The sequence below is a fragment of the Petaurus breviceps genome, unplaced genomic scaffold (assembly GCF_028583685.1).
Source record: "Petaurus breviceps papuanus isolate PSGF00001 unplaced genomic scaffold, PetGlider_PUasm1.0 185, whole genome shotgun sequence".
Taxonomy (NCBI): Eukaryota; Metazoa; Chordata; class Mammalia; order Diprotodontia; family Petauridae; genus Petaurus; species Petaurus breviceps.
Genome location: NW_027185797.1, coordinates 38,383,610 through 38,397,021, shown reverse-complemented (window position 1 = coordinate 38,397,021; position 13,412 = coordinate 38,383,610). Strand labels below are relative to the sequence as shown.

The following is a 13,412-nucleotide window of genomic DNA, read 5'->3' as shown; positions in this document are numbered from 1 at the left end:
TCCAGGGTCCTGGAAGAGGAGGCAGAGGGGCCGGGGCCAAAGGAAGGCACTGCTAAACGTGAGTTAGGGTGGAGGGGTGGTGAGGCAGGGTCACCCTTCCTTCTCCTCTGCCCCTGACACACACCAATTGGAAGATAAGGAGAGATGAATTTCAGTCCCTAAAAATGCCTACTCAACTCAATCCAACCCAACTCAACCTAACTCAACTTGGCTTGGCCCTACCCTCTCTCATGTTCCATCCCGGTAAAAGGCAACTCTGGGGGAAGAAAGGATTCTTTTTTGGGGAGATAGGTGTATGAATCCATGTGACCCTGTATTCCACAGTAGTCATAAGGTCCTGTGGGAGTGACTCTGAAGAGGTGAGTGTGGCCTCTGGTGTGATCTGTGTGTATCCAGAGTGGGAAATTCCTTAAGGATAATTGAAAGTGTAATTTGTGTTGGTGATTGTGACTGTGTGCTGGTCAGTTGGTGTAGCTGAGGTTGAGTGAACAGTGAGTCATCTTTTGACTGCTTTTACCTGTGTGTATGTGTGTGTGTGTGTGTGTGTGTGTGTTTGTGTGTGTCTACCCCTTTGACACCTGGCTCAGCCCCTTGGGGTCCCCTTCCCTGTGCCCAGTCTGTTAAGCCAGGTGAGACTCACTGATTGTCTACTTGTTGGGAACCCGGAGGAGAAAGTCAACAGTCAACAAGCAAAAAGCACCTACTATGTGCCAAGTACTGGCTGTACAGAGAAAAGCAAAAGACAGTCTCTGCCCTCAAGGAGCTCACAGTCTAGTGGAGACAATGCAAACCCAACCATGTATAAACAAGCTACAAAGGAGAAAATGAAGAGAAACCAGAGGGAGTTGTGCTGATATTGAGGGGAATCATGAGAGGCTGCCTAGAGATGGTGGGATTTCAGCTAGTGCTTGAAGGAAGCCAGGAGGCAGAGGTGAGGAGGGAGGAGCAGCCCAGGCATGGGGACAGCCAGTGAAAAGTGAGAGCCAGCCAGGAGATGAGTGTCCCTGGACTGAAGGACAGTAAGGTATAAGGAGGCTCGGGTGTAGAAACCAGACTAGTTGAAGGCAGAGAGGACTTAGAGGACAAAAGGTTTCCAACTTAACAGCCTTGTGAGAGAAGGATGCTTGGATCCATCTATTTAGATCTGGAAGGGATCTCAGAAGCCAGATAGCCCAACACCCTCATTTTATAGATGAGGAAACTGGGGCAGAGAGAGGGGAAGGGTGACTTACCTGAGGCCATCTCAGGTAGTAGTAATTGTCAGAGACAGGATTTGAACTGAGGTCCACTGACCCCAAACCCACAGTTCTTTCCATTGTATCCCAGAAGCATGAGGATTACTATCCCTGCTCTACTGAGGAGGAAACAGGCCTAGAAAACCTCAAGGTTACCCATGGCTTGTGAATTTTGGAGGTGGGACTGGCACCCTGGAATTCTTGTCTCTAAAGTCCAGGACCCAGAGCAGTCAGCTCTGGACCAACTTTCCTTTCATCTGGGTGGACCTGACCTGGGAGAGGGAGAGTGGTTGGACCATCAGAGTTGGGAGAGACCTTAGAGGCCATTTAGGCCAACCCCTTTATTTTACAGATGAAGAAACCACCTAATAGGTGGTGGGGAACTTGTCCAAGATGAGTTTAAGACTTGAACCCAGGACTCTGAATTCTCGAAAGGTCCTAGCACTCTACCTAGGACTGGCCCCTAGGACTGGGACATATGTGCTTCCTGCACTCTTAAGGTGCCTTGACTTGGGCTTGCCAGAAGCTGGGCTCCCTGTCTCAGGCAGGAAGGGCTCCAGTGAGTATATGTTAATTACTCTTTGGGTGATCACAGGCACAGGGAGTGAGTTGGGTGAGTTGTAAGTGTGGGGGAAGTGTCAGTCCACTTTTCTTGCTAGTTCCCAGGGGTCTCTCTCCTCAATCACATCTCTGAGGCTCTCTAGAGGGGACACCATTTACTGGAGACTGGGACTTGTGTGTGGCAGGGACAGACTAGGACAAGGGTGGGGAACCTGTGGCCTCCAGGCCATACGTGACCTTCCAGGTCCTTAGGTGCGGCCTTTTGAGTGAGTCCAAGTTTTACAGAACAAAAGAACAAATCCTTTTATTTTTTCTTTTTGGAGGGCAATTGGGGTTAAGTGACTTGCCCAAGGCCACATGGCAAGTTTTTGTGTTAAGTGTCTGAGGCCGGATTTGAACTCAGATCCTCCTGACTCCAGAGCCAGCACTCTACTCACTGTGCCACCTAGCCACACCAAATCCTTTTATTAAGGAGATTTGTTCTGTAAAGTTTGGATTCAGTGAAAGGGTCATACTTGAGGACTTAGAGGGCCACATGTGACCTCAAGACTGAAGGTTCCCCACCCCTGGACTAGGAAAACTCTGGTCCTGGCCCTGTTCTGTGCACTTTCCTGGGCTTAGAGCACACTCATGACTGAGCTAGGTGCTCTTTCCTTATACTCAGACCCACACTCAAGCTCATTCACAACTGGAACTCCCTGAAATGATTCAACCATAAGCTATCATTATTAAATATAAAGGTGTATGATTAGAGTAACAGGCAATGTGGTCTAAGTGGGCAGAGATCTTGCTGTGTAATCAGGAAGATCTGGGTTCAGGTTTCACCTCTGATACATACTGTCTGTGTGAGCCTGGGCAAGACTCTTGAGCTGGTGAAACAGACTCCCCAAAGCCAGGAGAGTTCTGCCTTTAGTTAACATTATAGTACCGTATTATTTTGGATAGAATCTAAGCTCACCCAGGTAGGAACCTCCCAGGTACTCCATCACCTGTACTTCAGGTGAGGATCAGGGTCACCCAGTGCTCACACACTGTAAGGGGAAGTCAGCTAGGCAATGCAATAGATCACTTAAGAAGACCTGAGTTCAAAAGTGACCTCAGACACTTTTTGTTCTTCTTGTTGAGTCATTTCAATTAGGCTTGGCTCTTGGTGACTCCATTTGGGGTTTCCTTGGTAAAGATACCAGAGTAGTTTGCCATTTCCTTCTCCAACTCATTTTACAGATGAAGAAACTGAGGCAGAGTTCAGTGACTTGTCTAGGGCCACACAGCTAGGAAGTGTCAGAGGCTGAATTTGAACTCAGGAAGATGAGTCTGGTGCTCTATGTGCTGAGTTACTCTGGGCAGGTTTCCTCTGCCTCAGTTTCCTCATCTATTTAATAGGAATAATAATAGTAGTACCTTCCTCCCAGGGTGGCCATAAGGATAAAGCTAGATAACAGGACACTTTGCAAACCTTAAAGTACTAGAGAAATGTTAATTATTATGCTTGTTTTGTTCTTTGGAGGCAATGGGGGTTAAGTGACTTGCCTAGGGTCACACAACTAGTAAGTAACCGAGGTTGGATTTGAACGCAGGTCCTCCTAACTCCAGGGTGGGTGCTCTAATTACTGCACAACCTAACTGCCCCTATTATGTTTAATAAATATTTGTTCATTGACAGTCTACGTGACCTGGAGGGACTGGAACCCAGAGCTCTCTCTGAGCTATCCAGAGACTGTGTCTGTGCACCATGATACTGTAACTCTTTGTCGTAGTAATGCTGTATTAAATGCAGACACAACATTTCTGTTCACTAGATGTTTCCTCAGATACCTTCACCCTAGGCATTTCTTTGGAGCTCCTGTTAGTAGAACCCAAGCTCTGTTCCTTAGCCAGCTGGGAAGGCTTTGAGGACGCCTGGGATGAGACTCTATGGCCCCTGAGGACCAGCCTCTCCGAGCTTCTGGAGGTTCATTTCCAGATATGCCACACCTCCTAAGATAGAAAGGGTGGCTATCTGTACCGGTGGAGGAACTCCCCTTCAAGGTGGAATTACATGTCCTCCAAGTAGCGGGGTACATCTATTATTACTATTTTTCAACAATTCAATTCACTCTACTTTTTAATTCAACAGTTCTTAACACCTATTATGTATCTGAGAGCGTTGGGAGGTGAGTAAGCCTGGACAAGCGCCTCATTGCTTGAGGGGGAGTAATGTAAAATAACCCTGAAAAGATAGACTAGACTATGTCCAAACTGAGGAGTTTCTATCTTATTTCAGAGGGAGCTGGGAGCTCACAGCTTGAGCAGTGGGAGAGACACTGTCAAGACCCATTGTAGGTCTATCAGTCTGGCAGCTTTGACTACAAGAGATCCTAGGTTTGCTTAGGAAACCTTTCCTGCCCTCCTACCCCCCCCCCTTCAGTGGCTTCCTCTTACTTCCGGGATCTATTAGAAACCCTTGGGTTCGGCTTTTGGAGTCCTTCTCCAGCTGGCCCCTTCCTGCCTTTCCAGCTTTGGCTTTCTTCTATGTACTCCGCTATTCAGGGACCTTCCTATATCACTGGCTGCCCCTCAAGCCTGGGATGCTCTCTGTACATGTCTTAGTTCCTCTGGATTCCTTCAAGTCTCAGCTCAAAGTCGTCTGCTAAGGACACATTTCTCAGTTCCCACTCCTAGGCACCTGACCCTTGAAGGCAGATGATGCAGTGCATAGAGTACTGCCAGGCTCTGGAGCCTAGGGGGTTCAGATCTGACCCCAGACAAATCATTTCAGCTCTCTCCTCAGTTATCTCAGCTGTCAAATGGGAATGACAGTAGCACGTACCTTCTAGGGCTGTTGCAGGGATGCAGTCAGTCAATATTTGGACTCAGCACAGCGCTTGGCACATCCTAGGCACTTAAGCCCACATTTCCTTCCTTCCTTTGAGAGTGGTTTCAGTTGAGCAGGGAGGCTGGAAAAGCCAGGAGGCGAGTGAGTGACGAGGCGGCATCAGCAAAAGCAGGTGGAGCTTTCCTTGAGTTGGCTAGTAATGGAGGGTGATGCTTACCAGACGATAGCCCTGGGACATCGAGGTCTAGGGAAGGGGGTGTGTTAAAGTATGGGGGGGTTTGTTAGTGTTAGCCAATAAGGAGGTTAGCAAGCGCCCCTCCTTCCCCGGGCACGCGCCTCCCCTTCCCCTTCTAAGGGGCAGCAGGCACTGATTTGGAGCACCCTCTTTCCCTTTCTCGGCAATCTCAGCTCATCACCTCACGCCCACCCCCATCCTAGGATCTTCCCTCACTTTGCTGGCTCAGCCCTTGAAGATAAAGTCCCTCTTCCCTCTCCTCCAGGAAACCCTCCCAAGCTCCCTCTCTGCACTGTTTCTTCCCCACTCCACCCTCATTTTCCGCTCAGGGAATAGGAAGGATGTTTCCAATTCCCTCACTCACTGTCCTCCTCTAAGCTTCTACTTTCCCATCTACAAAGTGGAGCTAACCGCCCTGGCCCTACCTCCATCCCAGAACTATGTGAGAAGTGCATGAGATTGCGTATATGCATGCACATGGTGGCTCCCTAGAAATGTCAGCTGCTAATGCTGTCCTTGCTGCTGCAACTGGAGCCATCTGATGCTAGAGGAGAGACAGCTTCGGGGGCCAGAGAGACCCAAGGGGGAATGACCTTGGCGAAATCAGACAGTCTCTGTAAGCCTCAATGCTTCAGCTGCAAAATGGGAATAATCACAGCACCCAGCTCACAGAGATCACTCTGTAACCCTGAAAGCAAAGCTCCTGGACTGGAAACTCCTCGAGCAGGGTCTGCAGTTTTCAATCCAATTCAAATATGAGGTATCCATTATGTGCAGGGCCTTGGAAGGGCATGAAGTTAGACCTGACTTCTAAGGACCGTGTGTGTGTGTGTGTGTGTGTGTGTGTGTGTGTGTGTGTGTGTGTGTGTGTGTGTGAGAGAGAGAGAGAGAGAGAACCTGTCTTCCAAGGACTCTATGTGTGTGTGAGTGTGTGTGTGTTACAGAATTCGGGGTGAGGTCAGGTAAGGAGACAGTCAGACATGAAGCCTTCAGGTAGGAGAGATCACCACCACTCCTTCAAAGCTGGAGAGCCTTGAGGGAAGGAAGAAAGCTTCCTAGAGGAGAAGGCCCTAAATCCAAACCTTGAAGGAAGATGGTGGGCCAGGGTAGGGATGAGGAGGGAATGTCTACAATTGCCTACAGACCAACTCTGGGGGTAGGGAGAGCCAGCAAAGGATTGAAGCTCCTGGGGTCAGGAGGGAGCAATTTCCAGGCTGGGAGGATGGCCCTTCCTCCAGTTCCCATCCCTCTCCCTCTCCCTCACTCGGTACCTAGTGTAGGGTTAGGGACCCAGCAGGCACTAGAGAAATAAATGAATGAAAATATGTTTCTTGAGTGATTAGAAGTTCCCAGCATTGTGCTAAGCCCTGGGATGCAAATACAAGGGTGTCCACAGGGCAGATAGTGCAGCTCAGGCTATGCTGGTCAGGGAAGGTCACTTGGGCTAGGAAAGGAAGGGGGAGCAGAATATATGGACACTCACCAACTAGGAACTAGGTGAGAGTTGATTTGATTAGGGTTAAAGAGCTAGAAAAAAGGGAGGGGAGAGGCACAAGGACAAGGAAGGTGTGACTGCAAAGTGTGAGAAGATGGTGGGAGATATGTGTAAACAAGCATGGCCAAGGCAGGTCTACAGGGAAGACTGAAGAGTCATGAGATCAAAGGATTTAGAGATTGAAGCTGGAGATTCGATGTCATTCTGACCTATCTTGTTAGAGCTGGAAGGGCCCTTACAACAGGAAATGTTAGAGTTGGGGGGGGGAACCTAGAACATGGGTTGTCAGGGCTGGGAGGGAACCTAGAACATGGGATGTCAGCACAAGGAGGGAACTTAGAACGTGGGATGTCAGAGCTGGGAGTATCCTTAGAATAGAGAATGTCTTTAGAAAGGTCCTTAGAACATGGAATGTCTGAATTGGGAGGGCCCTTGTTCAACCTCTGCCTTTTATGGAGGAGCAAAGTTAGACTCAGAGATGGGAAGAGATTTTCCCAGTGCCCCAGTGAGCAGAGGGATGCCTGATGTGTCCCCTTCCCTCCTTCCATTGAAGGTCATCAGCCCCCCCAAGCTGAAGCCCCCTGAGCTTTCTCCTCTGATGGCCGCCCAATCTCTAGGGACAGCCCGGGAGACTAGGGACACCTTAACTCTGACGCCTGAAGAGATGGAGTCATTCGGTGAAGTTTTCCAAGGAGACAATCTTGCGGTGATATCTTCCAGGCTATGCTCTACCCTCCACTCCCTAGAGAATGCGCGGTTGGACATTGCCATCACGGGAGGGGTGGGCTCAGGAAAGTCCACTTTTGTCAATGCTCTCCGTGGTCTGGGTGATGAAGACCAGGGCTCAGCCAAGACAGCGCTGGTGGAGACATCCTTGGACCCAACACCATACCCACACCCCAAGTACCCCAACATCATCATCTGGGATCTACCAAGCATAGGGTCCCCCTTACTCCAAGACAACAAGTACCTAGAGAGGGTCCCACTCAAACACTATGACCTCTTCCTCATCCTGGCCTCTGAACGCTTCACGACCAGTCACACTCAGCTGGCCTCCGCTATCCAAGCCAAGAAGAAACACTTCTATTTCATCCGCTCCAAGATTGATATAGACATAGCCGCCTCGAGCCAGCGCCGGCCCAGTACCTTCTCTGAGGAAGGCGTGCTCTTGGAGATCCGGGAAAACTGCCATATCTTCCTGCATGGTGAGGCATTGGGGCTTCCGGGAGCAATTTGAGGGCCCCAGAATGGTCATCTTGGAGCCCCCAAAGCTGGGGCGAGACCATTCCCCAAATAGCCTTTGCCTTCCTTAGTCACTCCCACCCAGGGGGAGCACAGAGTCAGCGAATCTCAGAACTGAGATGGACTGATGTCCTGCAGAGTCAGTGATAAATGATCACCCAGCCCCCTCTTGGAAATCTCTAGGGACAGGGAACTCATTACCTTCATATTCCTAATATCAGTGAATTGAAAAATCTCAAGGCAAATGGGTCCCCAAGGGTATCTGAACAGGAACTCCTATAGCCTCACTGACAAAGGGTCATTCATCCAACCTCCATTAAAAATCTCCAGAGAATGGGCTCTCACTACTTCAATATCCTGAATATCACAGAATCCTGAAATCCCAAGTCTGAAGGCCCCCTAGGGTGTCACTAGTTGAGTCTGTAGATGAGCAGGAACACTTCTCCTTGCCCTCAGCTTTGGGAAAGTCATATTATTTCTCTGGGACTCAATTTCCTCATCTGTAAAATAAGGACATTGAACTAAATAGTCCCTGAGGGACTCCCTGGCTGGAGATTTGTAATCCTGTACCTCCAGAAAACATCCCTGACAGGTGATGATCTAGTCTCTGCTTGAAGACTCCCAGTCACAGGGAGTTCACTGCCTCCCAAAGGAGCCCATTTCACTTTTGGACATATCTTGAGAGGATACATTTCTCTGTGTTAAGCCCAATCTTTTTGTTTTCCATTCATTGACCCAGACACAGGTGAGAGAATAGAAAAAAAAAAGGTCTTAGAAGGATCAGAGATGCATTGCTTTCAAGCTGGAAGGGGCCTCAGAGTTTATTATACCAATCTCATTTTATAGATAAGGAAACTGAGGCCTCCAGGGGGTAAGAGACCTGTCCAAAGCCACTCAGGTACCGATGATAAGGTCAGATCTCAGCAGATGGCATCACATCTTATGTATAAGGGCTGACATTTATGTGATGCTTAAAGTAAGGATGACAATGTACTTTGTAAATATTATTTCATTTTATTCTCATAGCAACTCTGGGAGGGAGGTGCTATTATTATCACCATTTTGTAGATGGGGAAAACTGAGGCAGACAGAGGTGAAGTGACTCGCCCAGGGTCACACAGTCAATAAGTGTCTGAGACAGGATTCCAATTCTGTCCACCAAGACACCTAACTGACCCTTAGCTGAGAAGACTTGTACCTAATATACAGATCTTTCTGGCTTCATCTGCCTTTTGTTCCTTCTCTCCCATCTCAGGAGGAAGTGGCTCCAGTTCCCTCTCATTCCTTTCCGGACCTCTCTCCATCCATCATTCCCTCTCCCCTGGTATTTCATCTTGCACTACCTCAGAGGGTATCCAACCTGTAGCCAAAGATGCAGCAACTCCTCCCTCCCCCCTCTCTGCCAGGACCACCCTTGACAAATTATCCTAACTTTTCTTGAACACTTTCAGGGGCAGGGAACTCATTACCTCTCAAAGTATCAAAGATTTGGGGATTATTCTAATGGTTAGGAAGGTCTTTAGCTGGTTCCTACATCTGCCTTCATCAGCCTCTCCCATCTCACTTCTAGTTCTGCCCTCAGGGGTCTAGGGTAGCAATATCTACAGGAAGTACTACTGAATTTGCCTATTATGTTCCCCATAGAGTGGTACTTTGTGGGTCTGTATCTACTCCAAATGATAGCTCATGAGCCCCCACTGATGTGTTTATTTTTTTATAGTCAGTCAGAGGACACAACTGGCTCAAAGCAAAGACATTTGATGAAATAACCTAGTAAGAAAAGTAACTATAGAACATTTTCCCCCCAGACCTAGATCAGTGTCCCACAGATACATATACTATCAGGGGAAAGGATGCACCTGTGAAGGGGTGTACACAGATAATACATGTGTAGCCGATACCCACGCATAGAAGGGCACAAATATAGGCCGCGTCTGTAGCGAGGGGGCCATAGTTTATCAACCATTGCTCTCTACTGGCCTCCTGTGGCTGGACCTGTGGTCAGCACCAGCTGCTGTTAGCCACAAGATTTTGTAGTTTCTGTCACATTCCAAATTCCAGTCTCAGTTGGAGTCCTTAGTTGGGGGGAGAGCTTTTTTCCTCATGGAAGAGTGGGCTCTGCCATACGTTTTTTTTGAAAGGGCTGATGCTTTTTCTGCCCAGTTCACTTAGAATGTAGATGCCCTTACATAAGACTCTTACATAACCTCTTTCTAGGCAAAAGCCCTACTCATTTCTCAGAACCTTATCTCAAAGAGGATTTCCTCTCAGCAGATTCTTCAACCCCGGTCAAGCTCTCTGGAACACAAAAGCAGGACTCCTCTAGCTAACTTTGTGTCTTCAGATTTATTTCTGGCTTTTTGAATTGCGTTTAGTGATCACTGAGTCCTATATCTCTGTTCCTTCCTGTTTAGGGTCCGCAAGTCTCTGTACATTGCTTTCTAATTTTCCCATGCTAAACTATATTCAGTCAGCAACTGCTTTAGAAGCTGCCCTCCCACTATGTGCCAAGGTCTCTTAGGGTTTGGGGACCCCACTCTCTCAATGCCCAAATTATTTAAAATTTCTCTTGAGGTTCATATGTCCTCTCTGTAACCTTCCCCAAATAGAAGTCTGACCCTTCTGACCCAAGACTGACAAATTGGACAATGGCTCTCCTATTCCCCCCTAAGTCTTCCCTTCTCCAAGCTAAACATCCCTCCATTTCTTCGACAGACCTGGTTTTGAGTCTTCAATCCTTGTGATAACTTCATGAGATCAGCAGGGTGGGGTTGGCTCTCTCCAATTGAAAGAAGAAAAAAGTGAGATCCAGAGAAGGGAACCATGGTCACACATTGAATTGGGGGGCCAGAACTGAGCCTAGGCTCCAGAGCTCTCTTGTTCCAAACTTGGGACTCTTCCTGCCTCTTAGGTAAATCCATGGGTCTGAACTACAACAGAATGGAGGGATCCCAAAGATGAAAAATAGAAACCAGGAAGGAGACCTTCTAGTGGCTGCGCCCCAGAAGGGTACCTTCCCTACTGGAGATGGGGTCTGATGGCAGAAAGTTCAGAATGGGAAGAGTTTTCAGGAGCAGTGTGGGCACCTGAATCAAACAGCAAAGCAGATCCTCCAATCAGCTTAGTGATTCCTGCTGCAAAAGCAATTCAAGAAATAATTTAGAGGGATTTAAATGAGCAGGAGGAATAATTGTTTACTCTGGTGGTGCAAAGATAAATGTTATTAACACAGTGAGAGATCTGGTAGCTTCCTGTTTTAACTAAATATTCTTTTTAACAAAGTGTGGAGTTGCCACTTAGTAACCAGCTATCTCCACAGTGTGGAAACGTACCCTTTCCATGTAAGTGTCCCTGGCAAAGTCCCTTTCACCCCACCTTAGTTGCAGCTCTGATCAGGATCTTTCTTGTGAAGGGGAAAGAATGCCAGATTGAGGGGAGAAATCAGGGTTCTGTTCAATCTAATTCTAAGAACATTAGGTAAGCATCTATTGTGGACAAGGTGCTATGGATAGAAAGAGAGGGTGGCTAGGTGATGCGGTGAATAGAGCACTGGCCCTGGGGTCAGGAGGACCTGAGTTCAAATGTGGCCTCAGACACTTAACACTTCCTAACCGGGTGACCTTGGGCAAGTCACTCAACCCCAATCACCCTGCTTTCCCCCCTCCAAAAATAACAACAAAAAAGCAATAGAGACCCTTTCAAGGAAGTTTTCAATCTAATGGAGAAAGGAATGGCGTCTGAGAGAGTGTGGGAGGGCAAAGGCTTCCAGGAAAGAGTTTGGACAGAATCCTTAAGGAAAATGTGAGGAGGAAGAGAATGTGCCTGTTACAGACAATGCACAGTGCTAGGCACTGGGTGGGGAGGAAAAGAGGAATAGGGCAGGGTCTCTGCCCATGAAGAGGTTTGTGGGCTACTAGAGATGATGAAACGGCCTAGAGTGTTGGATCTGAACCCAAGAAGACCTGGGTTCAAATCTTGCCTTGGACACTTAGCTCAGTGAGCCTGGGTAAGTCACTTAACATGTGCCAGTCTCAGTTTCCTCGCCTGTAAAATGACAACAGTAATCTCACCAAGCTCCCTTTGATGTGAAGATCAAATGAGAGAACATTTGAAAAGTGTTCTGTGAACTTGACAGGGCTCTGTAAATGTCACTGGTATCAGTAATGTGGTCCACACACAAATAACCACAATGTCCATGAAGGGTGAGAAGCCCTTACCTGAGGAGGGACGGTGACCAGTGGGGAGGAGACCAAGGCACAGATGCAGAGGACAGAAACCGGCCGTACAGGGTGCTAGGAAGAGGAACAGACCCTGGAATCCGGCTCTGACAGAGACTTTCTGTGTGACCTTGGGACAGCCACTTTATTTCTTTTTGTTTCTTTGTGAAAAAAAAAAAAAACAAAAACCAAACCCTAGACAGTGTCCAATTTGGTTGTACAAGTCCTAAGAGCCTAAATTTGGGACTGAAATAAAAAGTCTAACCCTTTCATTTTACAGATGAGGAAACTGAGGTAAAGTGACTCCCCCAGGGTCACATAGTAAGTGAAATTCCTGACTCCTGGTCCAGAGCCCTCCACACCACCCTTGCTCTGTTGGCCTCAGTTTTCTCATCTGTAAAATGAAAGGGTTGGACTCAATGGTCTCTGGGTGCCCTCCTGCCCTGATGTTCTGTGGTAGTTCCTAGTGACCAGAGGAGGAAAAGGTCAGTATAGGGAGCAAGGCTCCCTGGGGGTGGGATCCCCCTATGGTGGGGAAGGGGGGACAGAGAAGCCATTGGAAGAGGCAGCTCTACTCCGTTCAGTCAGTAAGCCTTTATTAAGAGCCTACTATGTGCCAGGCCCTGTGCCAAGCACTTGGGATGCTGAAAAAGAATCAAAAGACCGCCCCTGCCCTCAAGAAGCTTACAGTCTAATGGGTGGGACAAATATGTACGAACAGGCAGCGCCATTTGTACAGGACATATTTTATATCTTTATCCTTTACAGGATAAAGAAGAGACGATCGCCTGAGGGAGGCAGGGTTTTAGTTGGGACAGTCTCTTTTTCAGCCCAGTATCTTGGCAGAGATACTGGAGAGCTTTGCCATTTCCTTCTCTAGCTCATTTTACAGATGAGGAAACTGAAGCAATGTAATGTAATGCCAAGGAAAGGCAACTTCCCAGGTTCAAAATACCAGCACAGGCGCTCTCCATTTTATTCATTGACAAACCAAGAACAGAGAAGGTCAAAACATGACATCATTCAAAATACAGCATTTACTAAGGGTGATTAAATAATCTCCAAGGACTACCCCACCCCAGGACCTTCCAATCATTCAATCAATTACAAAGTCCCTGGTCTAAATACTTCTCCACCCCTAGGCTGTACCTTCATTTAGTCCACCACAAAGCCCCTCTTCTCAAATGGAGATTAGTTTCCAAACATAAGTAAAGTACCTTCATTTGTTCAATCACAGAGCACAGAAAGGTCAAAAGTTCCCCACCCTTGGATCACAATTGAATCTACCCCAGAGTTACATCAAGTTTAAACACAGCACTTAATACCCAAATGGAGGTCTTTTCTTCATCTTGACACCGAGGCAAGTTCTCAACAATCTTAGTTCCTGGGGAGACAAGGCTTAGCAAGGCCACAAGATATATTGCCAGTCCCTTCATTAATTCATCCTCTGTCTGTGGAACAGTCCTAGAACCCCTGAAAACATTAGCAAAGCCCTCTCCCAGGATTTCTGTAAACATACAACAAGAAAATCCTTCTTCAGGGCTTCTGAACCAACAGAAAGGTTCCCAGACCCCTGCAACAACAGCACTGTCCTTCACCAGTGGACAGTATT

The 13,412-nt window shown here is 47.7% G+C and overlaps 2 protein-coding genes across 2 annotated transcripts in view; both read left to right on the top strand.

Annotated features, from left to right (window-relative positions):
- Window positions 1-13,412, top strand: part of LOC138161883 (serine/threonine-protein phosphatase 2A 65 kDa regulatory subunit A alpha isoform) — a 454,863-nt gene that overhangs the window by 335,028 nt on the left and 106,423 nt on the right. The gene's annotated exons all lie outside the window — the stretch shown is intronic.
- LOC138161401 (interferon-inducible GTPase 5-like) overlaps window positions 6,859-13,412 on the top strand; it is a 9,590-nt gene continuing 3,036 nt past the window's right edge. The window contains exon 1 of the mRNA XM_069088223.1: window positions 6,859-7,546. Within this exon, the coding sequence (XP_068944324.1) occupies window positions 6,859-7,546 (688 nt within the window). The remainder of the gene's footprint in view (window positions 7,547-13,412) is intronic.